General features: G+C 39.0%; 1 protein-coding gene across 1 annotated transcript in view; it reads right to left on the bottom strand.

Moving 5' to 3' along the window:
* NPHS1 (NPHS1 adhesion molecule, nephrin) overlaps positions 1–19,457 on the bottom strand; it is a 1,231,105-nt gene that overhangs the window by 499,876 nt on the left and 711,772 nt on the right. The window contains exon 15 of the mRNA XM_044079328.1: positions 237–358. Coding sequence (XP_043935263.1) covers positions 237–358 — 122 coding nt within the window. The remainder of the gene's footprint in view (positions 1–236; positions 359–19,457) is intronic.

Here is a 19,457-nt window from a genome sequence, read left to right as displayed (position 1 = left end):
CACACACACACACACACACACACACACACACACACACACACACACACACACACACACACATAGTTTTGCTCCATACATTTCTTTGATATATATTAAAAAAAAACAGATTTATAGCCTCTTTTAACATATACTGCATTGCACTTGAGTCTCCCCTGAAAAGAGGCTATTAGCCTAGTGGAACTAACCCAGTCAACAACGGATAAATAAATGAATAAATAATTAAATAGATTTCTTACCAGCCATTTCCATGTGAACATGTCACTCTTAATAGGCACTGCATCTGCTACACAAATAATTTCAGCGGTTCCACCAATATCAACTTCTGTGGGGTCACCAATACTTTTAACAGAAGGAGAATCTGGAAGTTAGACAGAATATTATTGAAATGTATCTTGTCTTTTGCATTTTGATATAAACAATGGTTTATAAACAAAGGTTCCAAATAAAGGCTAATGCACTTGGTTAGTATACCCCTATGTTCTGCATCAATAGTAATCAAATGGAGGTGGAACGTTAAAATTCACTTTTCTACTGTTACAATAAATACATCAGAGAACAAGCTTCTTTTTTGATTAGTAATAGACTATAGAAGGAGTTTGACTATTCTAGTGAGATTTGTGGGCAACATGTGATATTTTGAGTTAATTCACCATGTTATCTTTGTACTAATCATGTGACTATCATGTGAAAGTCCATCTGTTACACTTTTCTTCTTCTGTTATGTCAATAGCTGTAAGCATGTAGCTAGAAAGATAACATTTTTACATTTTTGTCTCCATGTGACTTGTGGTGCTTAGGAATTAAACCATATTTATTTGTTTTTTTTCTTATTTAAACTTTACCAAGTCAAAGATTCAGTTTCAAAAATTAAATTTATAATTTGAAGAAAAAGACAGGCTATAAAGAATGGAATATAGAAAAAAAACATGACAGACACACCACACAGAAAAGTTAAACCATGGTATTTTTTTATAAATGTATTCAGAGAAGACCTTTGTACAACCCCTCAATGGAAAAATTTTCCATCTTAAAACTTATACTGATTTTAACATGAAAAATGTAGTGTATTTAGCCCTCTGCCAATCATACAATGTCTTCTTTGCAGGCAAAACTCATGGAAAGTTGAAGGAACTAATTGCTGACCACTTCTCCGATATTAGGAGAAAGGTGTAAATTAATGCTCTATGAAAACATACTGTGTAGAGGTAAAGAGCACTCTTTCAAATTTGCTGTTCTTCAAGTGATTTTTGACCGTATTAGAGGTGGTGATTGTGTAGTAGAAACAGAGAATGCAGAATAGAGATAGATCATTGACTTGGTGCTGATAAGTTTCCTGGTCTGAATGAACTTGTAAGTTGATGTTCATTAACAGGTGAAATAAACATGACAGACACACCACCCAGAAGGATGGTACATACATATGTAATAATTGTGTATTTTTTTGTAAATATATTTATTCAGAGAAGAAATTTGTACACCTTTTCAATGAAAAAAAAAGATCTATCTTAAAGAATTGTTATCTGGAGTTCCTTTTATTCATTTATGTTGGCTGTAACATGAGAATTTAGTGTATTTACCCTTATGTTAAATATTAGCCTTATGTAGAATCTGAAGTAAAAGACAGGCCACACAGAATAGAACATATAAATATGACATACACAACACCCAGAGGAGTGGTACATATCCACGTAACAATTATATTTTTTGAAAATGTATTTATTCAGAGAAGACCTCTGTACAGCCTCTCAATGGAAAAACATTGCATCTTCAAACTAATACTGATTATACATGACATTGTAGAAATTACTGTTTGTCAAATGATTTATATATATATATATATATATATATATATATATATATATATATATATATGTTTTTGTATACATTGTCTGAACTTAAGTGTTTAACTGTTTTGACTTGTATAAAAAATCTAGTAGCTACTGTTAGGAAAGGTATGCAGTTTGACACTATTTGAGCTATAGCATGTACTGTACCTTTAAATGTTTAAAAGTTCTTGCATACATTGGATGATGTAATTGTGACACCTGACAGCTTCTAATTTTTAAAAGTTTTTTTTTTTGTTTGGTTTACAGCTTTTTGGCCTGAAGAAGCATTTTTGTGAAAGCATTTTTAGCTCTTCATTAAAGCATTTTTTTACCAGAGCATTGTTTCATCTCTACCTTCAGTGTTTGTGCATAAGTTGAAGTTACTTCAGCCATTGCTTTTGTGATTACTGCAGAGTACATTTATCAAATACAGTGAGATTGCATTAAACTTATCTGGATCTTAGAACATTCCTTCATGAAGAGAGCAATGCTTCAAAGCCTTGTCTCATCCAATGGCTCATATCAAGTCATTAGAGTGTAGTAACCAGCTAGTCAAGAGATTTGGCTTTTCAGGAATATCCTGGTTTCAGGTTATGAACACTAATGATTAAATCAATAAACTGTTGATGTTGTTATTTAGAGATACTTATGAAGAAGCGTCTTTTAATCGGAGAAACATTGCATATAAAATACAACTTTATTTTGGAAGAACTGGTGTTGAATTGTTACAAGAGCTGAATTTGAATTTTTATTGGTTTCTAACCCAAAGACTCCAGCATCTTTGATATGTCCAAAGTTCATGAAAACTTAGCAGACCCCCCCCCATGTCCAATTGCTGACGCAAAATCTTCCACGACCTTCACTTTTGCAGTTTTTTGATTGTCACTAGAAAGTGCTTGTAGATAACATCTCATACCTATATAAAGACTCCAGGGACTTTTTAGCCAGAGTTTCTAACTCCTTGTACCGGGAAAGTATGATTTTGTTACCATTGATGTGAAAGATTTGTATTTGGTTATTCCACACGAAACAGGACTACAGTGATTTTATGAATTTTTCATTTTTAACATTAATATATATCATAATCATATTAAAACTCTCAGGAACTTGATGGGAGTGGCACTTGACAATAAGTTCTATTTATTTTGAAGGACAATTATTTAAACAGCAGAATGGGTCATGGGTGCAGTGTGTACCCCTGCTTTTACCAACATTGTATTGGCTCATTGGGAAAACAGTTTTGTTTTCTCTTCTCCATACAATGATTGCTGCTCACTCTATGGCTGTTTTCTTGATAATATAGTATTGTTTCTGACAGTTTAGATAAATTTAATTAATTTTTTTCACTATTTAAATGTGACAACCTAATTCTTAAGTTTTACAGTTAACTGGTCATATGACAAGATCAATTACTTAGATTCAACTACTTATAAGAACAGGAACTAAAGTTTTTTGATTCTAATAATTTTGGGAAATCCACATAATCTAATTCCATACTGCACTTTAATAGTTGGCACCCTATCCATCAAAAGAGATCACAAGTTAAGGGCTAACTAGTTAGACTATCTCGAATAATTTTACAGGACAAGATATTTGACAAAGAATGTTCTAAACTTATCACCATGTTTGAAATTCATGGGTACCCAGCCAATTTTAATAGTCTATTACTGAATGAAGTTAAAAGAAAAAGAAATGTTTTTTATTCCCTTTTGGGGAGAGGAAAACAATCCTCCAATAATGGTATGGTTACAGATACAAGTAACAAATATGGTAAAGCATTCATTCTTCCTTATAATGCGGGTTCTAACAACATTAGGGCCATAGTGAATAGGAATTGGTGCATACTGTTTAACAATGAATACATGGAAGTGTTAGGTCCACAACCAGATTTAGTTTATAAGAAGGCTATACGTTTTAAGTCATTACTTGAAAAGACTGGTCCACATTAGATAAGGGAAGTATGAAAAATGTGGACACTACAAACAATGCAGTTCCGTATTAGAATGTTCCTCTTTCCTTATAAAAGATTACGGTAAAGTACAAATACAGCATGAATATTATTGTTTTAGTAAGGGGGTGATTTATGTGGCCCAGTGTCAACAGTGTCCTAATTTTTACAAATGGAAAACTATGCAACCTTTGCAAGCAAGGCTTTATAGACACCTATATGATATCACAAAAAAAGGACAAATGTAGTGCACTTTTTAAGCACCTAATTATATTTGATAGTCATAGTTTTAAATTTTATTTTATTGACCATGTTACTTTTGATATGGGGTGGTACTGTAAGAGATATACTAGAAATTAAAGAATTAAAAAGGCAGCTGGACGCTACTGCAACAGAAGTTTGGGGCTTTAATTACATGCTCTCTGTTTTAAGACTGAAAGCAGCTTTTCTATGCAATATACAAATTGCATTTAAATGTATGTATTTTTTAATGTTTTTTATTAGGTTGTTGCATCTATGTTAGCAATAGATAATTGTGTTTTACTTTAAGATTAGCGTATTGATGGGTTCAAATATTTAATGTGTATCAGTTTGGCAATAAGGCATTAGCCAATGGTTTTATTTGATTTAGTTGTATTTTGGGAAAGTATTTGTGCGTGTGTGTGTGTGTGTGTGTGTGTGTGTGTGTGTGTGTGTGTGTGTGTGAGTGTGTGTGTGTGTGTGTGTGTAAGTATGTGCATATGCACTTAAAAGATCTAATTTGTTTATTCTGATGAAGTCTGGATGCCAGGATGAAAGCGCTCAATCGTATATTAATGGAGAGTGTTGTGCATCTTTTCATATCCCAGTTTTGATTTTTTCTTATGTTATTTATTACGTTATGATTCTTGGTTTCAGTTTAGGAGGCTGGCTCCACATAGCAGCACAGGAATGATTACTCATGAATTTCTTTATTCACCATGGGTGGAACAATTTGACCTTAGCCCCCAGATGGATTCTTTTGGCCAGAATCTTGTCCGATCTTCACGGGCTTCATGTGTTGTTAACGGAAGTCACTTTATTATGGTAAACATTGTACCATGTCTATAATGTCAGGGAGCCAGAAGGAATGCAGCAATCAAAATTCCCATACATTTTATTAATCACAGTGTGATGCCCACCACTGCTGCCAGTATGTGATGTGCACCACTATGTGTTGTCCCCACACTGGGACAGTAATCAAGGAGCCTGAATCATCACCACTGGCACTGGAGAGGGACATGCACTTGGAATATAAATAAATATACTCAGTATTTTCAGATGCAGACCTCTCTGTATCAAATACAATTTTCTTTAAGAGCACACAAGGAAGACCCTCAGCCCAGGGTCTGGATGCCTCTATATCTGTCTCTCTCCAGATCTCCAATAAGACTTCCCACTGGTACAGCTGTAGGGTTAGGTAGTGCTTTGTGTCCCCGCCCCAAGTACCTGATACACACACACACACACACACACACACACACACACACACACACACACACACACACACACACACACACACACACACACACGCACACACCTGGGAAAGGCTAGCATAGGTTTACCTGCAGTACCCCTTCTACCCAGAGTATAAGGTAGTTAGCACTGCAACCAGACACTTCACAATCTGCTACTCTAAGGCCCTTAACCAAGGGTGTCCAATTATACTGTGCAGTATTAACACTAATGCCAACGGTAGTAGTTCACCAAGATGGTGTACAAATGCCCCTGATAGCCTGCCCCCAGAATTCCTACAAAATGCAGCAAATTCCATTGCATACCCCATCAGTATACTCCTTAACAAGTCCAGCCAAGAGTTTTATATTCCTTCCATTTGGAAAAAAAGCATTTATTCACCCACTCCATAAAGGCAAAAACAACATAAATGTCTCTAAATTTTGGCCCATTGCCATCCTTTCCCCATCTAAAAATCTTTGAGAAATGTATCCACAGTCAGCTACTTAGCTATGTGCTTGACAACAACATACTATCTCCAACCCAGCATGTTTTAAGACCAGGGCACAGTACCACAACAGGTTTTACCTCCTTCTGTAACACTATCAGTCGGGCCAGTGACACCAGAAAACTTGCCTCTGTATTTCTCAATCTGTCCAAAGCCTTTGATACTATCTCTCATCCACTCCTTCTTAGAAAACTATAAAACACAGGTATCTCTCCCTCTACTTTACACTGATTTTCCAACTACCTCTCAGACAGGCAACAAGCTACAAATGGCTAAACTCCTTCTCTCCTTTCCTTAAAACCTCCACAGGTGTTCCCAAGGATCCATCTTAGGCACACTACTTTTCAGCATTTTCATCAATGGCTTCCATTCCAGTCTCGCTCAAGGAACAGCCATCCAATATGCAGATGACTCTACTATCATCTGTACTGCCAACTCCCCACATGAACTTCAAAAAAGGTACCCAAGCAACCCTAAGCTCCACCAAAACATGGATGGCTAACAACCATTTAGCATTAAATCCTAAAAAAAAATAAACTAGTGTTATTTACCCCTATGAAATTGTGCAACATAGGCAAAGACACTTTCATCATCCTCTCCCATGACAACACCTCTATAGAGGTTGTCACATGTATTAAACTTCTAGGTGTTACCATAGACGAGCAACTAACTTTCGACATGCACATTTACAACAACATTAAAAAGCACACCAGAAATTGGGCATGCTATATAGACACAAAACATTCCTCAATTATTCTTCCAAATAAGCCCTTGCCTCCTCTTACCTGTTCCCCCTCTTCTCTATGGCGCTCCTCTTTTCACTAATATTCAGACCAGTCTTAAATCCAAACTACACTCAAGCTACAACAAAATAGCAAAATTTGTTACCAATGGTAATCCCTTATCTCACCACTGCACCTCTCTTTGACTACTGAACTGATAGAACTACCTCACCACCTCACATATATTCAACTAACTACTGCCCATAAACTAATACACAGCCCATCCAGTTACCCAACCCTGTCTAGCCTATTTCCTCAATACCACCGTAATAGGCCCTTTCGCTCAGAAAACCAAATAGTCCTACAGGTAGATAAACTCAACCTCATGGCAGGACAATGGCTCCACTCCTTTTCCTCTGCTAAACTATGAAACTCTCTCTCACTCTCAATAGATCTACTAACAATATATCTATCTTTAAAAAATCCTTGAAATATCATCTCTCCTCCTACTGGCAATGCTCCTGTGCTAACACTTCACAACACATAACCTGACTTCTCTCTCTTCCCTTCTCCCTTCTACACCTCCAGTATCTTCACCTTTACCTCCTGAACAAATAAATATTTTCTATGCCCTTTACAAATGTACTGTTGCGTTGATATTTTTGATACCACTATGATGCCTGTCTCATTGCCAACTACTATACAGGACTGTCAGTCTAATCTGGACAACTGTTATATGGATTCTTATCAAATTGAATACACTGCATTGTTACCTGAGCTTTGGCATTTAATCTGACATATTTGCTTCCTGTATTTTTATCCCATTGAATTTATTGTATGCTCTTTTGCTTTAGCAGTTTGATCTCATATATTTGTTATCTTGTCTTCTATCATATTGTAAGCATTGTATTGTTACTGTGTTTTATCAAATTGTATGTATGTGTATCTCTATGGAGCTTTTCTCCCCGGGCATTCACTGAAAATGGGCACTTTTTGGCCCAGTGGACCTTCCTGGTCAACAAATGCAATAAATAACTAAATAAATAAGATGGCTAGGCATTCTGGAGTGGCCCACACAGCATCACCAAATAAATATAAGTACGCTCAAAGGTTAGATACTTTCTACAAGAACCAGCCACAATAAAAGTATTAAATATATTTAATAATAAATAACACAAGAACATGAAAATATTGAATATATATTTACATTAAACCACAGAATTCAAATCAGAAAAAATATTGAAAACAACATTGATGGACAGACTCGTGTAAATAAAGAAAAACAATCTCTAAACTAAGATTGACTATATTCCTGACTGAATCAAAGAGAATTATACTTTTTCCTATTAACTTACTTGGGCAAGACAAGATGAGGTACATGAGCAGTGTTACTAGCCAGGCTTCCCAAACAGAATACTCTATATTCTGAGATTATTCCCTGTAAAATCTAATATCTAAGATGACTTGCAGAATGACCTGATCTGGTCACCTGACTCTAAGGTCCTACAATATTTCCTTTTGAAGTTTTATACAGGAATTGAACATGGGGTGGGAGGCTGGTGTAATGCTTAAGGTGCTTACCTTAGAAACCCAAGGTGCAGGGTTTGATTCTCACATGGAGTAATTGGCTAGACTTAAAATGGTCCCTGAGAACAGTTAGCCAAGTACTAATTTATGAATCTATACATGGCTGCAATTTACATCTAAATGTTTATGGCAGTGCCTGGAGGACTCCACTCTTTTCACTGAGCTAATGAACAAAGGATCTGTCCCAGACCCAGCATCTCCAGTCCTACTCTGCACTGTAGGGTGCCTTTTAGTGATTTAAAAGCTAATACATTTCCCTTGTTTTTCTTAAAATAAGCCAGTTGATTAGCCATTACTGTGCCAGTGCCTTCTATTGAAACATATACATTTATTTTAGATACCATAATACATGTATATTTGTCATCATTTCAGCAGGATGCACTGTTGATACATTTTAACACAGTTAACAGAAGCAGAGCTCATAAATACATTTTCAGCACAGACATCTGTACAGATCAGTTTGATATACCAATGACATGCACTTATTTACAAAATTTCAGCTACCTGTGCTGGCACAAGTCATACATCCACTGCCATACTTCTTCCTGGCATGGCTGCAGTACCTCCTAGCGTCACATCTCTCCACCAACTTTGAAGACTCATGTTAGTTTTTCAAGTGACCCTTGAGAAATGTGGCCTGAGGAAAATAAGCCTATCTAGAAATATGTTACCTCAGTCCCTGTCTTGAGATTCCATCTGCCTTTGTATTGCTGACCCCACTACAGTGTTGCACTATCATATCATAAGCCTGCAGCCCTAGGCTCTACCATAGTAATTTGAGATTTTGCTGGCTGGCTCCCTGTAGCCATAGATCCCCCTCAGTCTCCTCCTGCCTTCTACTGAAAATACTCAGCGCAAGGGGCTTCCTGTGATTTTTTTTAGGTTTCATCATGTTTACATGGTGCAATCCATGCCCCTGCCTCCTGCCTAGCAGTTCTACCATGTAGTTAAGATCACTGACCTTCCTTAAAACCTTGAAGGATCTCTCCCAAGCAGCCTGCAGTTTATTGTTTCTGACAGGTATGAGGACCATCACCTGCTGCCCCACAGCATACTCTCTGGCTCGAGCATTCCTGTCATACCAGACTTTTTTCTGCTGTTGAGCTCCTGCCAGGTTCTCCTGGGCCAAGCCATGAGCTTCCTAAACCTTGTTCCTGAGGTTTAGGACATATGCCATAACAGACACCTTGTGGGATTCACACTCACCCTCCCACTCATCGTAAATCAAATCTAAAGGTCCCCTCACTCTATGCCCATACAGCAAGTCAAAGGGTGAAAACATGTGGATTTCTGGGGTACCTCTCTGTAAGCAAACAACAGCTGGAGAAAATATTTGTCCCAAACTCTCTTAAACAGGTCTGCAAATGCCTGTAGCATGGTCTTTAGTCTGGGGGTGGTAGGGGGTTGTCTTTAGGTACTTCACCTCACAGCACTCCCACAGACAAGCCAGTAGGTCTGACATGAAGTTGGCACCTCTGTCAGTCAGTATTTCTCTTGGGAAACCTACTCTGTTGAAAACCTCTAGCAAAGCATTTGCCACCTGCTCTGTCTTGATGGAGGACAGAATCACCACCTCAGGGTACATAGTAGCATGATCTAATACCAGTAGGATATACTTCTTCCATGTGGAATGTGGGGTACTCAGAGGCCCCACAATATCCATAGCTACCCTCTAAAATGGCTCCTTAGTCACAAACAAAGGCATCAAAGGAGCTTTGATCTTGTTCCCTGCCTTGCCTACATTTTGGCACTGCTCACAGGTCTTGAAGTACCTGTTACATCCCTGGAAATCCCAGGCCAATAAAAATTCTGCATAATACATTTCTTGGTATGCTTTAAGTCCATGCAACCTAGAAAGGGATTGTCATGGTCAATGGCTAGAAGTACCAGACAGTAGGCTCTGGGCACTACGAACTGCTGTATTCTCTCACCCTCCAGCCCTCCCTAAGCAGGTCCACTCTCTATATAGTAACCCTTTGTCCCAGTATACTTTATTTATCATTTGTTGACTGGGAAAGTCTGACTAGGTTCCACAGAGCCTGTTTTCAGCAGAGGCCTGGGGAGAAATGCTCCAGATGCATGTCTTTGGAATGTGGGAGGAAACCGGAGTACCCAGAGGAAACCCACATGAACACAGGGAGAACATGCAAACTCCACACAGAAGGCACCCCAGCCAAGAATCGAACCGGAGAACCTCTTGCTATGAGGCAACAACGTTAACCGCTGCACCACTGTGCTGCCCAATGCCAATCATGCTGGAAGGTGGTCCACATCCAAAAGGTCTCAAACCACTTGTCTAAGAGGTAAGATCCTCTCGAATGGAAGAAAAATTTGTGGAAATGTGTCCAACAGACACCCCTAAAAAACTAAACACTGGGTAGGGATCAAGTTGAATTTTGCTAAATTCACAGTGATTCTCAGGGATGCACAGCGGGGGTACTCCTTGGATGCAGCAGCCAGGTGCCAGTCATTTAGATATGGGAAAATTTTTAAATTCCTGAAGTCACAGACAAGTTACTACTTATGCCAGACATTTGAACACCCAGGGAGTGGTGGTGAGACCAAATAGCAAGGTCATGAATTGGTAATGACTGGCTGCTAAATGAAGTGTAAAAATCTCCTGGACTCTTCCAGAATCTATGTGAAGCTAAGCACCCCGGAGATGTACTGAGAACATCACATAGAAGAATACACTGTACTGTGATCAGTGAAATGCAGGTCTGTTTAGAAGATGAAGGTTCTTGGTTTTCTTTGTAACCAAAAAAGGACGAGTAGAATCCTGACCTGTGTGCTGGTCTGGTGGGACCTCCTGGATGGCTCTTTTTTGTAATAGAGAATGGATCTCTGACATAGCATTTGCCTAATTGGGTGGGACATCTGGTAATGGGAGAGGAGAGGAAGTTCCAAAAAATGGAATACAATATCCTATGAATATTATCATTCTTACTCATCTGTATCAGGTGACAGCGAATCATGAGTGAGGGCAGAGGGGTACACATTCTCCCACCAGCCCTCAGAGTGGTACAGTCGGGCAACCATTCAGGGATTCTGATGCAGCCTGTCAAGGAAGGGACTCCGAAACCCTGGATCTGTGGACACCCTCAGCCTCTGGACCTACATCCAATGAAATGATCTCCTCTGCCACTACCAGCTTGTCAGAAGCAGAGTTGTATTGACGATGAGACTTGTGAAACCAGAATGATCAAGCACCCTTATGTCTCCTACTAAATGTGTGCTTTGGTAGCTCAAATTTCAATTCCACTGCAGACAGTGTCTTACAGATTCCCCCTTTCCTTGAGAATTAGGTGCCTCTCTGGCTACCTCCCTCAAGCCTTGTAATGTAGGGTCTGAAAGCTGAGCCTGTCTCAGCTGTCTCTTTGTAACCTTTCCCAGCTCCCCTTCCACATGAATTTTGGTCTCTTCTGACAGCGGTGCCTCACTGTCAGCCTGGGTACTATTACTCAGCACTGCCCTTGCATTCACTCTGTCCAAGGGAACATCAGTACTCACCAGCAGCTGTGGCTCACCTTCACTCTCACTGCTACAGGGTAGCTCCCTCACTGAAATAGCCACCTCACCAGTCTGAGCTTCAGGTGTGCAGTCTGTCTGTGTCCCTCCCAGGCTACCAGATGCACATGCCTGTCTCCAAGCCTGACTGTGTGTCACTACCTGCAAACAAGGTACTGCATTATCAAAACCATTCCCTATTAAGATATCTGCAGGGATATCTACAAGCACACCTACTTGCTTGCTTCCTTTTCCACCCTGCCAGTCAAAATTAACCCTGGTCAAAGGCATTTGGAATGGGATCCCTCCTAAAGCTCTGACTGGAGTGGACTGCCCAAGCAAGTACTGCTCCTCCTTAACCACTTTAGACTTCAGAATGGTTATATCAGAGGCTGTTTCTCTCTTGGCAGTGGCCTGTTTTCCATCTACCAAGATTGGATATAAACTCTGCTGGTAGTTCAGTACACCTGTTGTCTTCTGACAACTTACCACTGGCATTCGGTTGTTCCCACTTACTGGTTCCCCCACTTGCCTCTGTGGACATCTATATGTTACATGGACCCACTGGTTACATTTAAAACATTTAACTCTTGATCCTGGCCATGGACCTGAACTAGTAGCTTCCCCTGTTACTAGCAGATTCTGTTGGGGTGGTTTAGGCTGACCACCCTGGGTTCCCTTATATCCATGTGCAACACTGGGTATCCCTTGCCTTTGCAGTGATGCCCTGCTTGCTAGGTATAAGTTTCCTTTTTTCCACAACTCGTTTTAAGAGTTGCATTCTCTTTCTGCCAACCAGATTCTCATGTCTCAGGCAAGGTGCTAAGGGCTTGTTCCCCTCACCAAAAGGTCTGCCAGCCCTTGAAATGTGGTGACCTGACACTCACTCACCAACCTATGAAAATAAGTGTTTAGTTCAGCAATATAATCACACATAATTTCATCTGCCTTGTGTCTATGCTCATGAAACTTTTTTTCTGTAAGCTTCAGGTGTTAACTTAAATCATTGTAATTAGCACTGCTTAACTCTATCATACTCTAAACAATCAGTATCAAACAATTTAGAAACAACAGTTACAGCTTTACCATGGAGTAAGTGGATTAGGAACCGTACCCAGAACCCTTGGTCAGCATTATACTGTTTGCATACTCTTTCAAATAAATGAATAAAACTATCAAAATGATCACCTTCTTGATACAGAGGAAGATGTTTACTGACATTTATTGCTTCTGGGGTATGATTACTCCCTTCCCCATTACCTCCATGACCCTGGCGAAGAGTCAGCATTTCCTTTTCATACTGCCTCTGCCTCTCATTTTCTTCAGCTTCCAGATGCTGCAGTCTCACTGATGACTCTATTTCCAAATATTTGAACTTCAGTTCAAGCATCTTTAACTTTAGATGGATCTTTAAGTCCTCTGAGGAAAAGTTGAACTGTCCTATTTCTGAGGGCTGCAAATTCCCATCACCAAACTGGTTATCCTCCTGGTTGCTGAGCTGTGCTGCAGCTGTGGTTAAGGCTGCAATAATTTCCCCTTTAGTTTGGTTGGCATGACCCAGTCCTTTGGCTTGGCACATCTCAGCTAACTGATTCCTTGTCACCTTGCCATAATCCTCTACTGAAATCCATGCCTGCACTCCCTGACTATCTAAGCTAACAAAAAGTAAATAAATAAAACTATGGTGATATGAAACTCTGAAAGTCAACATTGTGGCTGCTTGAGAGTGCAAACACCTTCTTTAGTGAACACTGTTTACAGGCTACATGAATTCAATATCACACTACTGCTCAGCAATATGTGAGCATGTGATGATCCCACCACTGCCATCAATAAAATATGATGCCCACTACTGCTGCCAATATGTAATAGGCACCACTATGTGTCATCCCCACACTGGGCCAGTAATCAAGGAGCCTGAATCCTCACCACTGGCACTGGAGAGGGACATGCAGTTCGAATACAAATGGATATACTCAGTATTTCCAGATGCAGACCTCTCTGCATCAAGTACAATTTCCCTTAAGAGCACACAGGGAACACACTCAGCCCAAGGTCTCAATGTCTCTATATCTGTCTCCCTCCAGATCCCCAATAAAACTTCCCACTGATACAGCTGTAGCGTTAGATCCTCAGCTGAGTGTCCAAGCCAAGACCTCCAGCACCTTCTCTGTAAACCCAGTGCTTTGTGTCCCTGCTCCAAGTAGTTGACACACATGCACTGAGAGATTTAAGTTTCACACACACACCTGCGAAAGGCTGGCACAGGTTTAACTGCAGTGCCCCCTTCTGCCCAGAGTACAAGGTAGTCAGCACTGCCACCAGACACTTCACAGTCAGCTACTCTAAGACCTTTAACAAAGGGTGTCTAATTATACTGTGTAATATTAATACTAATACAAATGGTAGTAGTTCACCAAGACGGCTAGGCCTTCTGGAGTGGCCCACACAATGTCACCTAATAAATATAAGTACTCTCAAAGGTTAGATACTCTCTACAAGAGCCAGCCATAATAAAAGTATTAAATATATTTAATAATAAATAATAAAAGAACATGAAAATATTGAACATATATTCACAGTAAAGCACAGAGTTCGAATCACAGAAAATATTGAAAACAACATTGATGGACAGACTCATACAAATAAAGAAAAACAATCTCTAAACTAAGCTTCACTATATTCCTGACTGAATCTAAGAGAATTATACTGTTCCCTAATAACTTACTTGGACAAGGCAAGATGAAATACGTGAGCAGTCTTTCTAGTCAGTCTTCCCAAACAGAATACTCTATATTTTGATATTACTCCATATAAAATATAATATCCAAGATGACTTGCAGAATAACCTTATCTGGTCACCTTATTCTAGGTTCCCACACTATCTCTTTTTGAAGTTTGAGACAGGAATTGAACATAAACAGCTGCAATACACATCCAGATGTTTATGGCAGAGCTTGGAGGTCTCCCCTCTTTTCACTGAGCAAATGAACATAGGCTCTGTCCCAGACCTAGCATCTCTGGACCTACTCAGCACTGTAGGGTGCCTTTTAATGATTTAACAGGTCATTTACATTTGCCTTATTTTTCTTAAAATAAGCCAACTAGTTAACCACTGCTGTGCCAATTTCCTCTATTAAAACATATGTGTTTAATTTAGATACCGTAATACATGTACATTTCTCTTAATTTCATCAGGGTGCACTGTTAATACATTTTAACACAATGAACACAACCAGAGCTCACAAATACATTTTCAGCACAACCATCTGTACAGATCAGTTTGATATACTAATGACATACAATTATTTACATAATTCCAGTTAGCTGTGCTGGCACAAGTCTTACATCCACTGCCCTACTAGTCCCTGACATGGCTGGCCGTACCTCTTATCATCACAGACAGAGTGACTTGGGTGGCCTGCCAAATTGTTTTTTTTTGAGGTCACTCCCAAGGATTTGGATATGCCAGACTCAGACTTTTATACCCTGATGGAGATTATTTGAACAACTTAGGTTCCGTTTTTATTTAATCTGTACATTACCTTTGCTATTGAAAATTTCTTTAAGGGATTGTTATTACATTTAGTTTGGTAAGGTATATCAGTGTAGCTCAGGAGAGAGACCTTTGGAGGTAAATGGCATGGATCCATGCAAAATTATCCTCCACTTGAGGCTTTCGCCCCTGCTTGTACTTCAGCGGCCTCCTCATATTAAGCAGGTTAATTTCAGTACTACACCTTGGCCATAGCTAGGCTACATTTGGGCTAGGAGGCAACCCTAGGGTATTTTATGCAGGTCTGAGGCAGCTGGGGTTATGCACCTAGACCTTAAATTTTAGCCATAAGAGGTTTGCTTACACCAATCGGCATAAGGTAAATGTTACTGGCTGCATTATGATGTGGTTATTATGTGGTCCACATGTTAATTTTTTGTGGTATCAGTAATATTGTCTAAGTTTTATCAATAAATGTTCATAATGTTTTACTGGGTTTTCATTGGCTCAGACTGGAGGACAACAGAGGCTTACCTATAAGCCCAGTTGTCCTCTCTCTGATATAGAGACTTGCTTTACTGACTCTGATGGCTTTTCACATCAGTGGTTCAAAGGCTTTCCCCACCCAGCTTTTTTTAGTTGATGTTCTTATCTGAGGATGGCCACCTTGTGGCTCCCACCCCCCCCCCAGTTGTATTTCAATGGCTTCTTTATTCTAGGGAGGTTGGATTCAGTATTAAGACTTGGCCATGGCTAGGCTATGTTTGGGCTGGGAGGCAACCCCAAGGGGTATTTAATGCATGTCCAAGGCAGCTTGCATTATGCACCCATACCTTAAACTTTAGCCAGAACAGGTTTGGTTACTCCACCCAGCATAAGTTAAAAGATTACTGACTGTATTACAATGTGGTTGATCTGTAAAATCGGCTGAGCAAGGGCATGGAGAGAATCAACACAGACCTTATCAACAAAGACATAGGTGACTTTCAAACACTTGACCTGACCCAATTTGGCTTTTTAAGGGTAGATCATGCTTACTGAATCTTGTGGGCTTCTTTGAGAATGTCATCAAAGCCTGGATGAAGGCAAAACCGTACATCTCCTGTCTTGATTTAACCAAGGCTTTTGACATGATCCCCTACTCAGGCATCATTGAGAAACTCACCCAGCTGGGAATTAATCCATATTTCACTAGATGGGTAGCCAACTGGCTCACTGACAGAATGCATACAGTCAAAGTTGGGGATTCCACCTCTACCAGCAGACCAGTTAGCAGTGGTGTGCCACAAGGATCTGTGATGGGCCCACTATTGTTTGGAATCTACTTCTTAGAAATTCAGGTGAAAATCGATGGTCTGTGGCTTACAAAGTTCACTGAAGACTGCTAACTGGGTACAATTATTGAGTCAACCAATGATGTTGACATACTAAAACAAGGGCTTACACAGACAAATGATTGGTGCCAAAGCCATAGGTTTAAACTAAATGCAAAAAAAAGAAAAGTGTGTGTTCATCCCTTTCAGCAAAGGGAAAGTCCCTGCAGTATTCCCCTTTGTTCATACCCTGTGTTGAGAGATTTGGAAACACAGGTTGATAGTAACCTTAACTTCAATCACAGTGTGTCCATAGTAGTAAGGAAGGCCTTCTATGTTTCACATCTCATAAGTAATGGCATTGCATACACAGCTAAGGATGTTACAACTCCCTGTACTCATCCCTCATCAGACCACTAATAGAGTACAATGCTCCCTTCTGTATGTAATTCACCAGACACCTGAAGCAGCTGGGGAGACCACAGAGGTTTCTCACCAAGAAAATTCAAGACCTTCAATACATGATCTACATGGACAGACTGAAGGCCCTGTTACTGTACTCTGTATCTTACAGGCTGCTGAGAGGTAACTTGTGCCTGGCCTACAGAGCAGTCTTGGACCCTGCCCTAATGGAAATGCTGCACATCCACAAATCAAATGGGAGAAGATTCACTTGCTCTAGAGATCTTAACCTAGCCTGCCACATTAACAGGGCATGCTGGAGAGACAGATATGTCTCCCAGAAATTGCCATTCCTCTGGAACAAACTCTCAATTCACATAAAACAGAGCTCCTCGATGACCCCATTTAAGTGTAACTTAGACAACTGGATAGGGGACCACAAATTTATCCCGGGGTTGTCAACTATGTCCCTCTTGGATAAGAGCAGTCAGTGCTGATCATAGACCCACGCTGCAAATATAGACCATACAACTGGGTCAATAAGGGAACAAGGGTATGGCACGGCTAGGGCCAATAGCCTAATAACCTTCTATGAACCTATGAATGTTGTCTACCACCATCTTATTTTGGCATTTTCATTTACTCTGCTTGGAGGTCAACCATCTGCATTGCCATGGTACATATTTTGTGATCTGTTGTTTGACAGTTGTATTTACTAAGGCTCAGTGACTAGTTTATCTCTGAAATGTTAAATTATTTATTTATTTTTTTGTAAACAATGCTATACCCTTGATCACTTAGATCCAGTATTGCATACAGTTTGGATGTACTGATTCACTTTCACAAACTGCAGTGGTTTCTACTGCCTTCTTATTATATGATCTGCTAATCTGCAACTCTCTCCCCTCCATGCTGGAAATGATTCCCATAGTAACATTTTTTTATTTAAAAGTTGTAAATATGTAATTTGTGAAAAAATCATATTTAAATAAAAGTGCAGTTGAACATATTTTATAATTCTTCATAGATATCCTTTGGGAATGTAGTCTTTTTACTCATCTCAATGTGTTTTGTTAATGTCTGTACATTGCTATTAGTGTATCAGACTGCATACATGCAGTCATTTAATCAACATTACCTGATACCTTTAACTACATTTGAAATTATTTTTATTTTTCAATATATTTTATTGATCCAAGTCTCCTACCTAATAAAATCACATTAATTAAATCAGTTTCTGACCATGTTATTTACTCTTATGAATCCTTTGTTACCTTTACTACCATGTTATTCAAAATATTTCTCTTTGTGTATATGATGAAGCAAGATAAGTCAGACTTGCAAAAATGATCTTAGAAATAACAGAGCCCTAGAACAAAAGAATCATGTATTATTATATTTGATGTGGTAGGGTAATTTAGTCTTTTCTGAGATACATTTTGTTTCTTTCATCATCTCAGAATACACCATGTGCTCAGCCTCTGATTTCAAGAGTGAAGGACAAAGCTGGTAGTAATCAAATATTTCAAACTTTGATACATTTTAAAATTCTTGCTGCTTGTTTATACATTTGATAGAATAAGGGCTATTGTTTTTTAAATGAATTTTCCAGAGAAGTGCATAGTTTTAATGTATTACATCCAGTACTATGCTACTGACATATGCATTTTGCAATGCATTAAGGAAAATTTAAAATCAACATCAGTCACATTGTAACCTGTCACCGACAAAGGGTACAGTAATCAAGTATGTTTTATGTCCATGACGTAAACTGTAAATCTGTGATATATGGTAATGGTCTCCTCGTAAATACCAACAATTGCTCCACATTGCAGGAGTTCACTGTCTGCATCCTCAGAGCTTTGATGCTGTTTATTGGGCTGTACCCTCCTGTAATGAATATTTCATTTCTGTCCTTCCAAATCATTTTGGGGAGGCTTTCAATATTGTTTTAAGATTGGTTATACTTGAACCGTTATGTGTTTCTGAGAATTTAAATGCTTTATCTGAACTATAGTAGTGGTAGTCTTATGGCAATATCAGTAGTCTTCCTACTCCGTTGTAAGTTACTAGTACTTTATCTAATAGCCTGGATCTACACGTATCATTTGGAATTAGATTTAGCCTCTAAAACCTGCTACAAAGAAATCTCTGAAGAATGTTCCTTTTTTAGGACTCCACCTACCATACCCCCATGATGAGCCTGATAACAGTGTAGGCTGACAGTATAATATTATCATTTTAGACATATGTTGATGAACTGTTATATGCTGAGTTATCTAAGCATTTTATCATGTTTTCAGTGCTCCTGTTTTATCTGTATATCAAGTATATAGATTATTGTATCTTTTTATTTATTTATTTATTTATTTTTGGAAAATGTATAAAAATATGTTAATCAAAAAAAAATCTGTGCTATCCCCAAATACAACAGACTGTTGATAACTAAAATGCACAGCACTGCATTTTTAAGTCTCTCTTTACTATACCCTCCCTCCCACATTATCTGTGTTCTTCTGTCATATTATGAAGATGTAGAAATTACATTCCCAATAATACCAGTGTTACTCAGATATGTTATGCCTGAAAAATCCTTTAATACAACTTGGCTACAGTGGGTCTGCTATGACTTTCTTCTTATTTTAAATCTAGTGCCACGGTGTTTGTGGTCTCTT

This window comes from Protopterus annectens, chromosome 8.part0, assembly GCF_019279795.1.
Source record: "Protopterus annectens isolate FY-2018-M chromosome 8.part0, PAN1.0, whole genome shotgun sequence".
Lineage (NCBI taxonomy): Eukaryota > Metazoa > Chordata > Ceratodontiformes > Protopteridae > Protopterus > Protopterus annectens.
This window is presented reverse-complemented; position numbering and strand designations above follow the sequence as displayed.